This window comes from Chiloscyllium plagiosum, unplaced genomic scaffold (assembly GCF_037043375.1).
Source record: "Chiloscyllium plagiosum isolate Xiang-an unplaced genomic scaffold, Cpla_swu_hap1 HiC_scaffold_43, whole genome shotgun sequence".
NCBI lineage: Eukaryota > Metazoa > Chordata > Chondrichthyes > Orectolobiformes > Hemiscylliidae > Chiloscyllium > Chiloscyllium plagiosum.
This window is the reverse complement of record NW_028270181.1, coordinates 9,931,774-9,951,267: the sequence shown is the minus strand read 5'-3', so window position 1 is coordinate 9,951,267 and position 19,494 is coordinate 9,931,774. Positions and strand designations below refer to the sequence as shown.

The window sequence follows — 19,494 nt, the reverse complement described above, 5'->3', positions numbered from 1 at the left end:
TTCTGGTCACCCTACTATAGAAAGGATATTACTAAACTAGAAAGAGTGCAGAAAAGATTTACAAGGATGCTACCTGGGCTGGAAGTCTGGAGTTACAGGGAGAGGCTGGATAGGCTGGGACATTTTTCACTGGAACGTAGGAGGCTGAGGGATGACCTTATGGAGATATACAAAATCATGAGGGGCACAGGTAAATCAGATAGCCGACAGTTTTTCCCCATGGTACTGCAGTCTAAAACTAGAGGGCATAGGTTTAAGGTGAGATATAATAGGGGCAATTTCTTTCACACAGAGGGTGGTAAGTGTCTGGAACGGGTTGCCAGAGATAGTGGTGGAGGCGAGACAATTGCGTGCAATTCTGGTCTCCTTCCTATCGGAAAGATGTTGTGAAACTTGAAAGGGTTCAGAAAAGATTTACAAGGATGTTGCCAGGGTTGGAGGATTTGAGCTATAGGGAGAGGCTGAACAGGCTGGGGCTGTTTTCCCTGGAGCGTCGGAGGCTGAGGGGTGACCTTATAGAGGCTTACAAAGTTATGAGGGGCATGGATAGGGTAAGTAGACAAAGTCTTTTCCCTGGGGTCGGGGAATCCAGAACTAGACGGCATAGGTTTAGGGTAAGAGGGGAAAGATATAAAAGGGACCTCAGGGGCAACCTTTTTCACACAGAGGGTGGTACGTGTATAGAATGAGCTGCCAGAGGAAGTGCTGGAGGCTGGTACAATTGCAACATTTAAAAGGCATCTGGATGGGTATATGAATAGGAAGGGATTGGAGGGATATGGGCTGGGTGCTGGCAGGAGGGACTAGATTGGGTTGGGATATCTGGTCGGTATGGATGGGTTGGGCCGAAGGATCTGTTTCTGTGCTGTACATCTCTATGTCTCTATTATCATTGAAGAAACATTCAGACAGGTACATGGACGGGGTAGGTATAGAGGGTTATGGACCAAACGCAAGCAAATGGGACGAGATTAAGTAGTGAAATCTTGGCAGCATGGGTAGGTTGGGCCAAAGGGCCTGTGCCATGCTGTAAACCTCTAGGACTCTATGATATCATGGCTAATCTGATAACCCTCAAACCCACTTTCCTGCCTTTTCCCCAGAACTATTGACTCTATTTTGTTGACTCCCTCAAATGCAAAATTATTTCGACAGGCCATTATTTTCAACAGCCGCAATGTTTGAGGAAACGAGACCGGCGTGAAAACCATTCCAAATTCCAGAAGTTGTGGACCAAGCTGGAGATTTGCAGACATCATTTGCAAGCACTTGAAGGAAAAATTAATTGCTGCTAAATTTAGAAATATTGCACTTTCGATTTTCCATCATAACCAGCTCAGTTGCTCTCTAAAATTAATGTTATTAAACTGAATGGCTCAATTATTTTCCACTTACAACTTGCTGCATGCCAAGGGCATAATCTCAGTCAGACCACGTGGGTAGGAATCTCTAAGTTGGGAGATGGTTCTTGTGGGTTAGTCCAACAGGCCTGCATTGTCTCCCAGTCTGGCACCCACCCCCACTTTCAAATTGTCATCCTCTGTTTCCAATTCCTCCTTGCCCTTGCAACCCTGACCTCTAGTCTATAGTCCTGACCCCAGCTATGTAGTCCTCCAGGATCTCTGCACTACTCCAACCCTGGATGTTGTGTACAACCTGTACCTAATTGCTTGACTGAGTATTCAGCAACCTATATTTCCAGTTCCAGAATCCTTTCTCTGCCTCGCTGTCCTTCTAGACATCGCTATGCATCTTGGACTGAATCTGAAACAACCTTGTATCACTGTTGCCATTGAACAAAAATCCAAACATCCTGGAAGGGGGACACAAAATTATCCAAAGGGAAATTTAGGAAAACTTTGCACATTCCATTTCATTCTCATTAACTTGTAGCCTACTATAAATCAGACACTTTGAGTTAAAGTTAAAGCCAAGTTACATACAACTATATGTGTTCTCCATAGAACAGTATAGTTAGTAAGTTTGCAGATGACACCAAAATTGGAGGAGTAGTGGGCAGCGAAGAAGGTAACCTCAGAGTACAACGGGATCTTGATCAGATGGGCCAATGGGCTGAGAAGTGGCAGATGAAGTTTTACTTTGGATATACGTGAGGTGCTGCATTTTGGAAAAGCAAATCTTAGCAAGACTTATGGTAGGGTCCTAGGGGGTGTTGCTGAACAAAGAAACTTTGGAGTGCAGGTTCATAGCTCCTTGAAAGTGAGTCACAGGTAGATAGGATAGTGAAGGCGGCGTTTAGTATGCTTTCCTTTATTGGTCAGAGTATTGAGTAGGAGATCATTTTGCGGCTGTACAGGACATTGGTTAGGCCACTGTTGGAATATTGTGTGCAATTCTGGTTTCCTTCCGATCGGAAAGATGTTGTGAAACTCGAAAGGGTTCCAAAAAGATTTACAAGGATGTTGCCAGTGTTGGAGGATTTGAGCTATAGGGTGAGGCTGAATGGGCTGGGGCTGTTTTCCCTGGAGTGTCGAAGGCTGAGGGGTGACCTTTATAGAGGTTTATAAAATTGAGGGACATGGATAGGGTAAATAGACAAAGTCTTTTCCCTGGGGTCGAGGTGTCCAGAACTAGAGGGCATAGGTTTAGGGTGAGAGGGGAAAGATATAAAAGAGACCTAAGAGGCAACTTTTTCATGCAGGGGGTGGCGCGTGTATGGAATGAGCTACCACAGGAAGTGGTGGAGGCTGGTACAATTACAGAATTTAAAAGGCATCTGGATGGCTATACGAATAAGAAGAGTTTAGAGAGGGATATGGGCCGGGTGCTGGCAGGTGGGACTAGATTGAGTTGGAATATCTGGTCGGCATGGACGGGTTGGACTGAAAGGTCTGTTTCCGTGCAGTCCATCTCTATGGCCTGATGCTGATAAACAAGATCTGGGTGTCTCATGCAGGTGCAGCGGGAAGTAACAAAGGCAAACTGTATGTTGGCCTCAGAGGGAGATGGTTCAAGTACAGGTACAACAAGGCCACCCCCGGAATACTGCATGCAATGTTGGTTTCCTTACATGAGGAAGGATATTCTGGCATAAATGGATTGCAATGAAGGCTCACCAACCTGATTGCTGGGATGACAGCACTGATGCATGTGGTGAAATTGAGTCAGTTAGGATTGTATTCACTGGAGTTCAGAAGAATGATGAGATCTCATAAAACCGTTTAAAATTCTAACGGGACCAGGTATGTTAGGTGCAGGAAGGATGTTCCTCGGGCAACTAGGCCAGCCAGTGACGCCCAGATCCCACAAATGAATCAAGGAAAAATGGTAGGGGAATCCAGAGTTACAGGTTAATGATAAGGGATAAACCTTTTCGGACTGAGAAGAGGAGGAATCCCCTCACCCACAGAGTGATCAGCCTGTGGCATTCACTACCACAGCAAATGGTTGAGGCCAAAGTATTATGTTGTTTTCAAGAAGGAGGGAGATATAGCTTGTGGCGAAAGGGATCAGGAGATATTGGGGGAGAGGGGGGGCTGGGGAATTTAGAATATTGAGCTCGATGAACAGGTTATGATCATAACGAATGGCAGAGCAGGTTTGAATGGCCATCTTCCACGCTTCTTTCGTTTTTATGGATTTCTTGTTATCATGCTCCATTCTTTACAACAAAATGTCCTGGTTTGTAATAACACTGTGGATGGGTCTACCCCCACACTTGTTGCCCAGTCCTCTTGCATTCTGCCTACAATGATGAGCGTCTGTAGTCCGTCCCACATTTCAGAGACTCTATCTTACACTAAGGTGCTCTTTCTCCGAATTTGCTGCATCTCTGCCTCAGCTTTAATTAGGAGCAACAATTGCCGGCCGCTCGCGAGGTCTAATTAGTCTGTATGTAATGATATTAAAGTAAGAGTTACTCATCTTTGGATTACAGATCTCTTGTACAGTTAGTCCACTCCTTTCTCAGCATGTCAATGGCATGTGATTGTTGGTATCATGTACATCATATCATGAACATACGCATTCTCATCATACTACACTTAGCACCAGCTCTGAAACCAGGGAACAATTATTGATGATAAATAGGGTCTTACTTACATTCCAAAAAAGTGCTCAGTACAGGTCAGTCAGCTGTGACTGCATCAGACAGCTCATTGTCAACTCAACATGTAGTTCCTGTTCAGTGTTTGGAAAATGGATATTTTCTTTATTCATTCAGGGGATGCGGGTGTCGCTGGCTGGGCCAGCATTGACCACCCATTCCTAATTACCCTCGGCAAGGTGTTAGTGAGCTGCCTTCTTCAACCATGTGCTGTAGGTAGACCTACAATGCTGGGGGAGAGGGAATTCCAGGATTCTGGCGCAGTGACACTGAAGGAACAGAGGTATATTTCCAAGTCAGTACTTGGGCCACTGTTCTCTCTGCACTTCCCAACAAGTGTTACAGTGTCCTGCTCTTCAGTTAGCCTGACTGGTGTACAGCTGGCTTCACTCCTAAAAACAAGACAATTCTCCAACACAATCCACCCACCATTCGACAAGATGGGCTACCATTGGTTCACAGTTCAATTTGATTTTTAACTCCACTGTGGTTAAAAGGTAAAATCTCTACCTTAGTGTTAAGTGGCCTGGAGGGGAACTTGCAGGTGGTGGCATTCCCATGTATCTGCTGCCCTTGTCCTTCTGGATGGGTTTGGAAGGTGTCGTCTCAGGATTTCTGCAGTGCATCTTGTAGATGGTTACACACTGCTGCTACTGAGCGTCGGTGTCAGAGGGAGTGGATGCTTGTGTCCTGGGTGGTGCCAAGTTTCTTGAGCTATGTCCATCCAGGCAAGTAGGGAGCAAACAACAAGCAAAAGCAAGTCTGCAAATGCAGATTGTTAACAAAGCAGGTGACATTTGGTTTAAAGTTGCTCAATGGGTTGCTTTGTAGAAAAGGCTTGCTTTTGGCTCAGACCAAATGGAAATCAGCTGTGTTACCCAGAGGACTTAATTATTAAAGAGTGCAGAAAAAGTTTACCTGGATGTTGCCAGGATTGGAGTGTTTGAGTTACAGAGTGAAGCTGAAAACACTGGGGCAGTTTTCCCTGGAGCGTCGGAGGCTGAGGGGTGACCTTATACAAGTTTGTAAGATCATAAGAGCATGGATAGGATAAATAGACAAGGTCTTTCCCCAGGGCAGGGGAGTCCAAAACTAGAGGGCATAGGTTCAAGGTGAGAGGGGAAAGATTTAAAAGGGACCTGAGGGGTAATTTTCCCACGCAGAGGGTAGTGTGTATATGGAATGAGCTGCCAGAGGAAGTGGTGGAGGCTGGTACAATTGCAACATTTAAAAAGCATCTAAATGGGTACATGGATAGGAAGGGTTTAAGAGGGATATGGGTGAAATGCTGGCAAATGGGACTAGATTAGTTTAGGACATCTTTTCAGCGTGGACGAGTTGGACCAAAGGGTCTATTTTCATTCTGTACATCTCGATGACTCCAAGTCAGAAGTCACATGACACCAGGTTACAGTCTAACAGGTTTATTTGAAATCACAAGCTTTCAGAGCGCTGCCCCTTCATCAGGAGTTGGACTATAACCTGGTGTGATGTGACTTCTGACTTTGTCCACCCCAGTCTAACACTGTCACCTCCACATCTATGACTCTAAGTAGAGGTACTTAACACTAAGGTAGAGATTTTACCTTTTAACCACGGTGGAGTTAAAAATTAAATTGAACTGTGAACCAAAGGCAGCCTATCTTGTCAAATGGTGGGTGGATGGTGTTGGGGAATTGGCTTGATTTTAGGAGAGGCCAGCCCTGTACCAGTCAGGCTAACTGAACAGCAGGACACTGTAACACTTGTTGGGAAGTGCAGGGAGAACAGTGACCCAAGTACAGATGGCCACGCTGTGTGACTTCATGACAAACACGGGCAGGAAAACAGGCAGCCTCTGTCAAAACCCTCACAGATTGAAAACGAGATGACATAACCAGCATGGTGTGGATAGCAGCCACAGAAAATAATGTGCGATTCCAAACCCTGTGCCATGGCTACTGGGAGCACTTCAGCTCTGAGCACTATACAGCCAATGCTTCGTGAAGAATCACCCAAAGTCAGTGTTTGCAAACAGACAGCTTTGCTAATGTTTTCCAAATGTGAAGCAATTTCATTGGAGGCTGTGTGTGCACATGTGTTGGTTCCTTACACAATGTGAAGAAAGGCTTATGGACCAAAGGGTCTATTTTCATTCTGTACATCTCGATGACTCCAAGTCAGAAGTCACATGACACCAGGTTACAGTCTAACAGGTTTATTTGAAATCACAAGCTTTCAGAGCGCTGCCCCTTCATCAGGAGTTGGACTATAACCTGGTGTCATGTGACTTCTGACTTTGTCCACCCCAGTCCAACACTGTCACCTCCACATCTATGACTCTAAGCTGAGGTACTCAACACGAAGGTAGAGATTTTACCTTTTAACCACGGTGGAGAAGGGCTAATCCTGAAGAAGGGCTTATGCCCGAAATGTCGATTCTCCTGTTCCCTGGATGCTGCCTGACCTGCTGCGCTTTTCCAGCAACACATTTCCAGCTCTGATCTCCAGCATCTGCAGTCCTCACTTTCTCCTTACACAATGGCCCATTAGAAATCCCTGGTCTAAGCATTTCCTTCAGTGAACCAGCAAATTTGTTGAAATGAAACCTATAATTCAAAACCTTTCTTAATGCACTAGCCTGGCTTCACTAGAAGTGTGGAGACTCTACACTCACTCCCGTTGATCTTGCCTCGCTCAGTATCTTAAGGAAAGAACAAATACAAAAAGAGGAGGAGCCCCTCTCAAGCAACTTCATGAAGAGTAGATTAACTATCCATTGGCAGCCATCAATACAATTCGTAAAGCCAAAAGCAGTTTGAGATGTGGCAGAACACTGTGGACAGTTTTGTTATTATTAAGATAGATGCAGGCACAGTTACAAACTTTAATAGACATTTGGACAGGTGCATGAATAGGAAAGGTTTAGAGGAATATGGGCCAAATGCAGACAAATAGGACTAGTTTAGTTGGTCAGTATGAAGGTGTTGGACTGAAGGGTCTGTTTCTGTGCTGTATGACTGTACAACTCTAAGGGCTGAAGAAATCAAGGCATGCAGCACCACTCAAATTTTTTGTGCGATTCCAAAGATCTTCAAAACTAATGAACCATTTTTCAGAAATAGGTCACTTAACTCTAATATTCACAGATGTTGCTAGTCCTGCTGAGTTCCTCCAGCAATTTCTGTTTTTTGTTTCATACCTACAGCATCTGCAGTTCTTGGTTTTATTGGAAGCAGTAGTTGATTTGCACTGGCAATATCACTTGTAGCTTAACAGACAGAGGGCTTAGCAAGTTTCAAACAAATCATGAGCTCCATCAGATTCCCTGATATATGACACTGCACAACATAGCCAGTGTGGAAGGTTACATTCAGACCAAGTCCGTAGACAGAGTAAAGGAGCCTTCTAAATGTTGTTTCAGTGGAACTTGAAAATGGATTGGTACTCTGCATTCCAGAGTTTGATCATGGAGAACTATCAGATGCAGTGTCAGATCAGAGGCAATGCAGAGCTGGCTGTTACAATAACAGCTACTATTGGACAGGGCACATAAAATCGCCATTAAATGGCCAACAGAACAGGGGCATAACTACAGCAAGAAATCTGGCTACCTTATAAACATATTTCAAACATAGAACAGTACAGCACAGTACAGGCCCTTCTGCCCATGATGATGTGCCAAGTATTTATCTTAACCTAAGATCAATCTAACCTACACCCCCCTCAATTTACTGCTGTCCATGTGCTTGTCCAGCAGCCGCTTAAATGTCCCTAATGTATCTAACTCTACAACCACCGCTGGCAGTGTATTCCACGCACTCACCACTCTCTGCATGAATCTACCTCTAACATCTCCCCATGCCTGCCTCCAATCACCTTAAAATTATGACCCCTTGTGACAGCCATTTCTGCCCTGGGGAAAAGTCTCTGGCTATCTACTCTGTCTATGCCTCTCATTACCTTGTACACCTTTATCAAGTCACCTCTCTTCCTTCTCCTCTCCAGTGTGAAAAGCCCATGTTCACTCAACCGCTCTTGATTAGCCATGCCCTCCAATCCAGGCAGCATCCTGGGAAATCTCCTCTGCACCCATGCCGAAGCATCTACATCCTTCCTGTAATGAGGCGACCAGATCTGGACACAAAATTCCAAGTGTGGTCTAACCAGGGTTCGTTAGAGCTGCAGCAAAACCTCGCAGCTCTTAAACTCAATCCCCCATTAATGAAAGCCATACACCATATGCCTTCTTAACAACCCTATCAACTTGGGTGGCAACTTTGAGGGATCTATGGACATGGACCCCAAGATCCTGCTGTTCCTCCACACTGCCAAGAAACCGGTCTTTAACCCTGTATTCAGTATTCAAATTTGACCATCCAAAATGAATCACTTCATACTTTTCCAGGTTGAACTCCATCTGCCACTTCTCAGACCAGCTCCGCATCCTGTCAACAGCCCTCGACACTATCGACAACACCACCGATATTTGTGTCATCGGCAAACTTACTAACCCGCCTTCCCACTTCTTCATCCAAGTCATTTGTAAAAACTACAAAGAGCAGGACCCAAGAACAGATTCCTGTGGGACACCACTGGTCACTGACCATAGGCAGAATACTTTCCATCCACTACCACTGGCTGTCTTCTTTCGGCTAGCCAGTTTTGCATCCAGACAGCCAAATTTCCCTGTATCCCATACCTCCTGACTTTCTGAATGAGCCTACCGTGGGGAGCCTTATGAAATGTCTTACTGAAATCCATACACACCACATCCACTGCTCAACCTTCATCAACTTGTCTCATCACATCCTCAAAGAACTCAATAAGGCTTGTGAGGTATGACCTGTCCCTCTCAAAGCCATGCTGACTATCTTTAATCAAAGTTTTTTTTCCCCAAATAGTCATAAATCCTATCTCTAGAATCCTTTCCAGAATTTCCAGCACATCCACCTCCTTAATATCGATCTGTTCAAGCCTATTAACCTGGTCCATGGTGTTCACACTATCAGCAAGGTCCCTCTCTCTAGTGAATACTGAAGCTAAGAAGTCACTTAAGGCCTCCCCTGCTCTTCAGACTCCAGGTACAAGTTCCCTCCACTATCCCTGATCAGCCCTACCCTCTCTCTGATCATTCTCTTATTCCTCACCTACGTGTAGAATGCCTTTGGGTTTTCCCTAAACCTTCCCGCCAAGGCTTTAATGTGCCCCTGCCTAGCTCTCTTCAGTCTATTTTTGAGTTCTTTCCTAGTTACCCTGTAATCCTCTAAAACTGTGCCAGATCTTTGCTTCCTTATTCCTTTTGACAAGAAGCTCCTCTGCTCTTGTCATCCAAGGCTCATTCACCTTGCCATTCTTTGCCTGTTCCAGTGGTACAAAGTTATCCAACACTCACAACAAGTGCTCTTTTAACAGCCTCCACGTTTCTGTTGTGCATTTCCTGTAGAACAACTGTTCTCAATTTATAATCCACAGCTCCTGTCTAATGGCAGTATTATTTCCCCTCCCACAATTAGATACCTTCCTATACAGTCTGTTCCTATCCATCTCCATGGCTATGGAGAAGGTGAGGCAGTTGTGGTCACTGTCACCGAAATGCTCTCCCACAGAGAGATCTGACACGTTGCCTAGCACCAAATCCAATATGGCCTCCCCCCAGTCAGTCTATCTACATATTGAGTCAGGCATCCCTTCTGGACACACCTGACAAAATGGGATCCAGGCTATCTGCGCTAAGGAGGACCCAATCAATATTGGGAAGTTGAAGTCACCCATAACAACAACTCTGTCTACATCTGCTCCTTTCCAAGATCTGCTGCTCAATCTGTTCTTCCATCTCTTAAAATCATGAGGGGTTTGATAAGGTAACGGCAGGTGCCTTTTCCATAGGGTGGGGGAATTTCAAGACTAGGGGGCATATTGTTAAGGTGAGAGGAGAAAGAGTCAAAAAGAATAAAGTGGTTCTTGGTGGGATGAACTTCCTGAGGAAATGATGCATGCAGGTACAATTACAACGTTTAAAAGGTAAGTACATGAATAACAAACGTTTGGAGGCAGATGAACCAAGCACAGGCAGGTGGGACTAGTTTATGGTCAGTATGGACTGCTTGTACCGAAAGGTCTGTTTCCGTGCTGTATGACTTCAGGGCTGTCCCTAACCAAAGCAGGAATTGCTGGAGAAACTCAGCAGGTCTGTCAGCATCTGTAGACAGAGAGTGAAACAGAGTTAATGATCCAAGTGCAGTGACCATTCTTCAGAGCTGATAGTAGCTAGGAGAGTGTGGTATATATGCTGAAGACAGAGCATGGGGTGGGGGGAAATGGAGTGAGTAGATAGACAGAGATGGAACGTGGAGAGAGAGGGTGACAATTCCGCAGACAAAGGGAGGTAATGAGCGAGCGAAAGAGAAAAGCTGATCGTGTGAACCCTAAGTAGGTGAAAATGGATAGGCTGTTCTGGAAGCAGTTCATGTCATGACAGGGTCTGGGAATACAGGGGTTGGTAAAGGACACAGAAGGTTTTCAGGCCCTAAAATTACTGAACTTGACACCGAGTCCTGAAGGCTGCAGGATCCCCAAAGCGGAAAATGAAATGCTGTTCTTCCAGCTTTTATTCACTGGAACACTGTAACATACCCGACACAGAGATGTCGGCCTGGCAACACAGGGGTGTATTGAATTGACAGGCAACTGGAAGCTTGGGGTCGTTTTTACAGACAGAACATAGGTGTTCCACAAAGTCCATCACCCAGCCTGCGTGTCTTCCCTCCAATGTCGAGGAGACCATGCTGTGAACACACCGGGCTAGTCCCTCCTTCTCTCAGAATCACCAACCTCTCAATACAAACCAGGCAAACAAAAAGCAAGGGGAAAAGTTAGGTTAAAAAGCAGAGAGAGACAAGAGACTGATTAAAAAAAAGATAACTCATACCACAGGAAGCAGCCAATCAGCCCATCATATCTCTGCTGCCCAATCGAGTTATCTCATCCAATCTTCCAGCTTGCAATTTCTGGAAATTTCTACCCTCTGGTTAGTAATCTACTCGCTCAGGGGAACAGCCCTTTTCTGTCCAACTCCAGCTGGACCCTTGATAACTGTACACCTTTAAAATTACATCCCTTCAGCTCCCTCTGTTGGGAAAGTAATAACTCCATCCAATTTTCCCTCCCATCTAAAAAGTCTCCGGGTCCTGTAAAACAACACGCGATCTCTCTACAAACCGACCACGGTCGCCTTCCCGCTGAACCCTTCGCCCATTTGTTAAACCGGAAATGGCCCATTACATGAGGCGGCCTTTTACGAGATGGCATGCACAGGGAACGAGGTTGCCAAGCAACAGCTTACCGATCTGCAGTGGATCCTTGACAGCCCGCACTCTGAAGAGTTGCTCCCCTCGCTGGAACTCATCGGCACTGCCATTGGCCAAGCAGGAGTATAACCTGAGGGGAAGGCGAGAGACGCATGGTGAGAGAAAACAAAACTGCTGCACAGGGAAGGAAGGAAGGAACTCGTTGGAAAAATAAGTGGCACAGAATGATGTGGAACCAGCTGCACAAAAAGAGGCAAATGAATCCAGGTCTGGTGTTTACGCTGATACATGAGCCACCTCATGTCTTGCTCCATCGCAACAGATTTATGTGACCTTCTAGTCCTTTCTCCCTCATATGCACATCCAGCTTTCCCTTGAAGAGATCGAGGTTATGGGGACGCGATGCTCTAGTGATATTATCGCTGGACTGTTAATCCAAAGACCCAGGTAATGTTCTGGGGACCTGGGTTCGAATCCCGCCATGACAGATGGCAAAACTTGAATTCGATTAAAAAAAAAATTTGGAATTAAGAGTCTAATGATGACCACAAAACCTGAGGAAATAATGCATGCAGGTACAATTACAACGTTTAAAAGGTAAGTACATGTCAGGAAAAACCCACTCTGATTCACGAATGTGCAATAGGGAAAGAAACTGCCATCCTGATCTGGTCTAGCCTACTCGTGACTCCAGACCCAAAGCAGTGGTTGACACTTAACTCCCCTCTGGGCAATAAATGCTGGCGTCACCAACTACGCTCACATCCCGTGAATGAATAAATTTTTTTAAATCACCCTAGGTAGTAGAAGGTTCCAGAATGTCACTACTCTTTTGGGTAAAGAGAGCTTCTACTGATTTCCTCACTGGAAATAATAGTGACTACTGAATTTATCCAGTCCATGGATATGTACTTCCCCACTTGTGGAATCACCTTCACATATGGTCTTTATCTGCATCATACGGCCCAGCAGCAGGAGATGGTGATTGAAGCCTAAGAGACTGCTGTGCCTGTGACACAGAACACTGCTTTATCACATGACAAGTATTCTCAAAATTTCCATCGCCAGCTCCAAATTTTAAAATGGGTCAGTGAGAGGACATTTGTCGTATCCGATGTAACTTCCAATCGATTCTGTGAAATGTTGTGGTACAGTCCAAACGAGGTAGTAATGGACTCAGTGCTGCAAAGCCAACAGTTCAGGATTCTTTCTGATACCAAAGCAACCGAACCCATCAAACCCAAGGTGCTCATAAGTTCTTCCTACAAATTAAACATTTCTCTGGCGATTGTGATGTTTCCCGCCCAGAGTTCTTCCCCTGTCTTCCATTTCCAGACTTTTACTGCCAATTCTATGATAAAAACACAAAAATTAGGCGTAGGAGTAGGCCATTCGGTCCTTCAATTTGGTCCACCATTCAGCACGCTCATGGCTGACCATTCAACTCAGTCAGGCAAAAGTGAGGACTGCAGATGCTGGAAATCAGAGTCTAGGTTAGAGTGGTGCTGGAAAAGCACAGCAGGTCAGGCAGCATCCGAGGAGCAGGAAAATCGACGTTTCGGGCCAGAGCCCTTCATCGGGAATCAACTCAGTCCCCATTCCTGTTTACTCCTCACATCCTTCAAATACTTTTGCCCCAAGAACTACAGCTAACTCCTTGAAAACATTCAGTATTTTTGCCTCAACGTCTTTCTGATGCCACAGGAACACCACTCTCTCGGTGAATGAATTTCTCATCTCTGTCATAAATGGTCTACCCCGTATCCTTAAACTGTAACCCCAATTCTGGACTCCCCAGCTTCCTGGATGCTCCATCTCCAGTCCGTCGGAAGGTTACAACTTTTTTTGAGATCCCCACCCATTCTTCTAATCTCCAGGGAATATAGTCCTGACCAATCCAGTCTCTCTTCCTATGTCAACCCTGCCATCCCAGGAATCAACCTGCTCTCAATGGCAAGCAGCGGAAAGCCATATACAACATTGTAACGTGGCACATATTATTCCTTTATGGGCTATAAATAACTACAGAAAGTTGTGTGCACAGCCCAGACCATCAAGCAAGCCAAGCTCGCATCTACACTCATTGCCACAGAGAGACAGCCAAAAGACCCCTTCCACTCCGTCTAGTCTCTCTTCCATAAGGCAGAAGATACATTGGCTTACACACACACACACACACACACACACACACACACACCAAAAGGTTCAAGAACAGCTTCTTCCCCTTTGTTATTAGACTGCTAAATAGACCTCTCTAATTTCAAATCTAATATTGATCTTGCTTTGTGCACCTGCTGTGTTTGCCTTGATCTGTCTAAGCACCTGTATGTCTCGTTTGCTACAATCTGCCTGTACTGCACGCAAAACAAAACTTTTCTCTGTATTTAGGTACACGTGACTACAATAAATGAAATCAACTCAAACTGGAATGGAAGTTGGACACTGCTATATTGCTGAAATACCTGGATGGGTTTACAGTCTGGAAAAAAAGTCACAAGGTGAACATTTTTAACTGTGCAAGACAAAGTTGCTTTGCGAAGCAATGATGGGATAGTATGAGACAAGCGTGGCACCAAGAGTATTTGAGTTAAGGAAAAACTGCTTGATGCTGGCTTTGGATTGGTTGAACAGCAGCATGCTACAATTCTAAAGGGTGCAGAGCAACCGGAGTTATCTGGAGCTGGCTACGTTGATAGATTAAAATCAACTTAAACAGGAAAAGGCAGAGGTCACTCGATCAACTCTCAAAGTGAAGAATAACTAACATCTTACAGATGATCAGTACCAAAAATCAACATGAACTAGAAAAGGTGATCTAAACTTTTGTTCTTCAGAACTTTTCTTCCAAATCTACACTTTTATTTCCACCTTTAATAATTGACAGACTGCCTGTCTAAACTGTAAACAAGTGTGCACATGTATTTGGGCTGGGTATTTTTTGAAAGGTAATGGGTTTAAGGAGGACAGGTGTAGATTATGAATCTTTTCTTTTCTCTGCTTTTGGTGTAAAGTTAAATTTGTCACAATCAACAGAATTATTTGATGTTATTGATGCAACTTGGTGTGAATTACCTTTGTCCTGAACAGCAGGCAAGCTGGCAAACTGGTCACCTCGATGCTCTCATTGGGTTTTTATACATTTAATGACAGTTTGTGGAAAAAAGGTGGGGCTTGATTATTCTTCTTTGTTCAATTGCGAAGAGTTGCAGAGTACAGATTAGCAGCTGAGCCATGTTCATTCATGACTGATGAATGTTGCTGGAATACAGGTTTTATTAACGTGCTGGAAAAGCACAGCCAGTCAGGCAACATCACAGTCCTGACGAAGGGTGTTTGCCCGAAACGTCAATTCGCCTGCTCCTCGGATACTGCCTGACCTGCTGTGTTTTTCCAGCACCACATTCTTCGACTCTGATCTCCAGCATCTGCAGTCCTCACTTTCTCCTAGGTTTTATTAATGGGCTATCGTGGGTCCAAAAACAGAGTGTGCAAGTGAAAACCACGATGTGCAATAGAGATCCAAAGCTGTGCAGGTTAGGTGAATTGGTCACACTAAATTGCCCATAGTGTTCAGGGATGTGTGGGTCTGCTGCATTAGTCAGGGGTAAATGTAGAGTGGCAAGGGAATGGGTCTTGGTGGGTTACTCTTCAGAGGGTTGGTGTGAACTTGTAGGGTCAAATGGCCTGTTTCCACACAGTAGGGATTCTATGATATGATTTCATCCACATGGTATTACATTATCCTGGCAGATCTAACCTTGTGCCTGGGTCAAGTCCACTTTGACCTACAGCTACAATGAGATTCCCTACTCAGTCCCACACAGTCCATGGGAATGGGTCAAAGCAACTTTAGGGCATTGACACTAACACTCAAGAACCACAATGCCAGCTGTCAGCGTCAATTTGTCAACAGGAGTTTTCATGCATTGCAAAAATCTGAACAGCTACTCCTTAGGAAAGCCCTGAAGATATGGAGGGCAATGGTGCACCATACACTATCAATCGCAATTGGAAATGGTCAGAATCTGAGCTACTCATGAACATCTCAAACACAGTGAAGGTGCCCCTACCTCTGGGCTAGCAGGCCCAGTTCAAGTCCAGAGGTGCACAATGACATCTCTGAAAGGGCAACGCTGCACCTTATACCATCAATCGCAATTGGAAATGATCTCAGGAAGCAACTTTGAACATGGAACATCTCTTAATCTGCCTTGGTTTCTTCCATGTGCAGGATGTACTGTACTGTTTAGTTAAACATTGATTAGTCGCTGATTTACCATGTCTGCTGGATGCCATTTAATCAGTCCAAAGGTTGTCAAGTTGTTCATTGCAAGAGAGAGAACAACTTGGTGTTCTGCAAACACCTACATAACAAAAGTAATATCCCATTATTGACGTGCACGGCAGTGAATGAAACAAGGAGGAAATGTTGGGCTGGAAAATGTTGGGTGTTCTTTAATGCAGACCAATGGTGAGACTGCGATGGCAGGCCAAGCACATTGCTGGACTCCATACTATGTTTCCTGACGTGGCATCTCAGCTCGAACACAGTGGTAGTGCCCCTACCTCTGGATCAGGAGGCCTGAATTCAATCCCAACTTGCTCCAGAGGTGCGCAATGACATCTCTGAAAGGGACGAATCTACAAGCTAAATAACTTTATCAGGGTTAAGCACAAAAAAAGGGGAAAGGTCTGGGAACAACTCCGTGAAAGCTTGCTCAAACTATCAGTGCAGGATGTGACTCAACAGAGAGAGGCTAAGGTCAAATACAATTGAGCAAAGTTCCTGAAAGTAACCACAAACATTGAGAAAGTATTCATATTGTTTGTGCTTAGATATTGCATTGACTTAATTTCAGCCATTGAGCTACAAGGAAAGGCCAGTGATACACAGACCAGAGACATCTGACCTTAAGCTGTGTTTTAGCCAACTGTTGACATTCTTCAACACCATGGACATCTCAATCTCCTCAGTAACATCAACACTTACATTTCCAAAATAACTGCATCAGAATCTACCTAACTTCATGAAAGATAAAACACACACAACAGGGAAAGTAGATAAAACAAGCCCCTTGGTAACTGAGCCAGTAAAAAGGAAGCTTCCTGGGGAAATGACCTACCCTGAAGTGATGAAAAACTTGCAAAGTGTATTGTAGTAACTCACTGATCTTGCCTAATCACGCTGGAGGTTACACCAGAACAGTCCATTCTCTACATGGCCTAACCAATATTCATTTCTCAACCATCACCAAATTACTGTTTGTAGCTGCAACTGGCCCATAGGAAGATGGATGTGGTTGTTGGAGGTCAGTCACCTCAGCTCCAGGGCATCTCTGCAGGAGTTCCTCAGGGAAGTGTCTTTGGCCCAAACATCTTCAGTTGTTTCACCAATGACCTTCCCTCTACCATAAGGGCAGATATGGGAACATTTGCCAATAAATGCACAGTGTTCAGAACCATACACCACTCCTCACTTACAGCAGCAGTCCGTGTTCAAATGCAACAAGATCTGGACAATGTTCAGGCTTGGGCTGTAAAGTAGCAGGTAACATTCACCCCACACAAATTCAGACAATGACTATCACCAACAAGCGAGAATCTAACCACCGCCAGTTGACATTCAGTGGTGTTACCATCATTTAAACCCCACTATCAACACCCTGGATATTTCCATTGACCAGAAAGGACCTGTACTCATTGCATAAACACAGTGGCTACAACAGCAGATCAGAGGTTAGGAACCCTGCTCACTTCCTGACTCCCCAAAGCCTGTCCACCATCTACAAGACACAAGTCAGGAGCATGATGGAATATTCCTCACTTGCCTGGATGAATGTAGCTCCAACAACACTCAAGAAGCTTGACACTATCCAGGACAAAGCAGCCTTGTTGACTGACACCATATCCACTTCCTCCACCACTGACTATCAGTACACACTGTTACTACTATCTAAAGAGATACATTGCAAAATCTCACCAGAGTTCCTTAGCACTTTCCAAACCCATGACTACCTCCATCTAGAAGGACCAGGATAGCAGATACATGGGCACAAGACTGTCTACAAGTTTCCTTCCAAGTAAATCACCATTCAGACTTGGAAATGCATCACGTTCCTTCTTGTGTCACTGGGTCAAAATTCGGGTAGTCCCTCCCTAACAGTATTGTGGGTCTACCTCCACCAAATGGACTGCAACAGTTCAAGAAGGCAGCTAAACATTACCTTCGCCTGGGAAACTAGGGATGGATTATAAGTACAGGTCTAGCCAGCACTAGCCACATGAGTGATTGAGAGAAAGGTAGTCAGCTGTTTCATTGTTGCTTGAGAATTTTTGCTTTCCTGCAGCAAGGGACCTTCATATTTGCAAGAATTAAACCAGTCATTTGCACTTAATGGATGGTAAGTTTGCTCACTGAGCTGGAAGGTTCTTTATCAGACGCTTCGTCATCATATTAGATAACATAATCAGTGAGCCTCCGGTGAAGCACTGGTGTTAGTGCCCACTTTCTATTTATGTGTTTAGGTTTCCTTGGGTTGGTGATGTCATTTCCTATGGTGATGACATCTCAGAAATTGCATTTCAAATGACTGTGACTGCAGTTGAAATAGAGACACAATAACACATTAAATGAAGACCAATTTGCCTTTCGGGGGGGACACTTATCCAAACCATGATACCAATTAAATAGCAGGTTGTGAAGAAAGGTCATCGATCTGATTCACTAACTCTGTTTCCCTCTCCACTGACCCTGCAGCATGTTTGCAGTATTCTTTGTTTTTAGTTAAAAAAGTCCGAGGGGAGTTAGGTGGAAGAAAATTGAAGAATTGAAATTGCCTCTCTAAAACTCTCCTTGCTTCTTAAAGTCAGCCTCTTAGGGTCAAAGTCGGAAGTCACATGACACCAGGTTATCTTCCAATAGGTTTATTTGAAATCACAAGCTTTCAGTGTGCTGCCCCTTTGTCAGACACTCTCTTGATGAAGAGGCAAAGCCTCAAAAGCTTACGATTGCAAATAAACCTGATGGACCATTACCTGGTGTCACGTGACTTCTGACTCTGTCCACACAAGTCCAACACCAGCACCTCCACATCATGGCCACCATCTTAGGGTCACTTGTCCTAACATGACCATGTGTGATCCAAACTTTTGTTTGGTAACCCTCCAATAAAGCATCTTGGGATGCCGTTGCTAAGTTAAAGGTGATATGTAAATGCAAGTTGTTGTACAAGTGGAAATGATAATTCAAAACTTTAACACTGGCTTTGAAATGATCGATTTGCCGACCGTTTGGATTTTGTTTGGATGAATTCCAAAACCTGCGATCCAATGATATATAAACGCTAAAAGATGTCCAAAAGACAGTGGGAAGGAGTTGGGAATAAATTTTCTGCCGCCAAGCAGTAAACTTGGAGGAGGCTTAGACAGGAAGTTGTGGCTGAGGAGGAATACTTTACTAAGTTGGACGTCAGAAAAACCACCATGTCTTACAGGGCTGACATAAGCTGGTGATACAAATAAGGTGCACCACAAAACGGAACACTTTTATAGGACGTGGCGGCCCTTTTTAAATTATATTGAAACTGACTTGTCGGCAATATTAGTCAGAACCTTTATGGGTGCCCATGAGGCCCCGGGTGGAGGAGACTGGAAGGAAAAGAATACGGGTACTGTAGGGGGTATTCCCAGGGATGGGAGCCTCAGTGGAGGTGTGATGAGTAAGACTGAATAATGTAGTAAGACATTATATAATTTAAGTAACTTGAATGTAATTTAAGCTAGTATTTATTCAATGTTTGTAGTTTAGTTTTAGTTAAGGAGATAGGTTGGTTTTGGTGGAATAGTGGATTGCTTAGTAACAATGGTACTATGTTATGGCCTTGTTCTTTGTACTGTTTTTTTTCTGTTTTAATGGTGTTTTTCTTCTTTTTGTATAAATGTTTTGTAAAAGATTTTAAAGAGCTTTTCAATAAAAATATTTATATATTAAAACAAAAATAAAGTTGCGGCTACATGGAATTGGTACAAACTGGCCAATGTTCCACAGGTCCAAGGCTGGCCAGAGAGCAGCTTGAGTGCAGTCCCACTTTGATGAGGTCTGTGGTCTGAGTGCTCCTGTCTCAGAGTCATGAGCTTCCA

At 44.4% G+C, this 19,494-nt stretch overlaps 1 protein-coding gene across 3 annotated transcripts in view; it reads right to left on the bottom strand.

Annotated features, from left to right (window-relative positions):
• The window catches only part of zswim8 (zinc finger, SWIM-type containing 8), a 192,035-nt gene that overhangs the window by 112,256 nt on the left and 60,285 nt on the right, over positions 1-19,494 (bottom strand). For all 3 annotated transcript variants that reach the window (XM_087982387.1, XM_043679075.2, XM_087982386.1), the window contains exon 4: positions 11,391-11,485. In XM_087982387.1, coding sequence (XP_087838513.1) covers positions 11,391-11,485 — 95 coding nt within the window. The remainder of the gene's footprint in view (positions 1-11,390; positions 11,486-19,494) is intronic.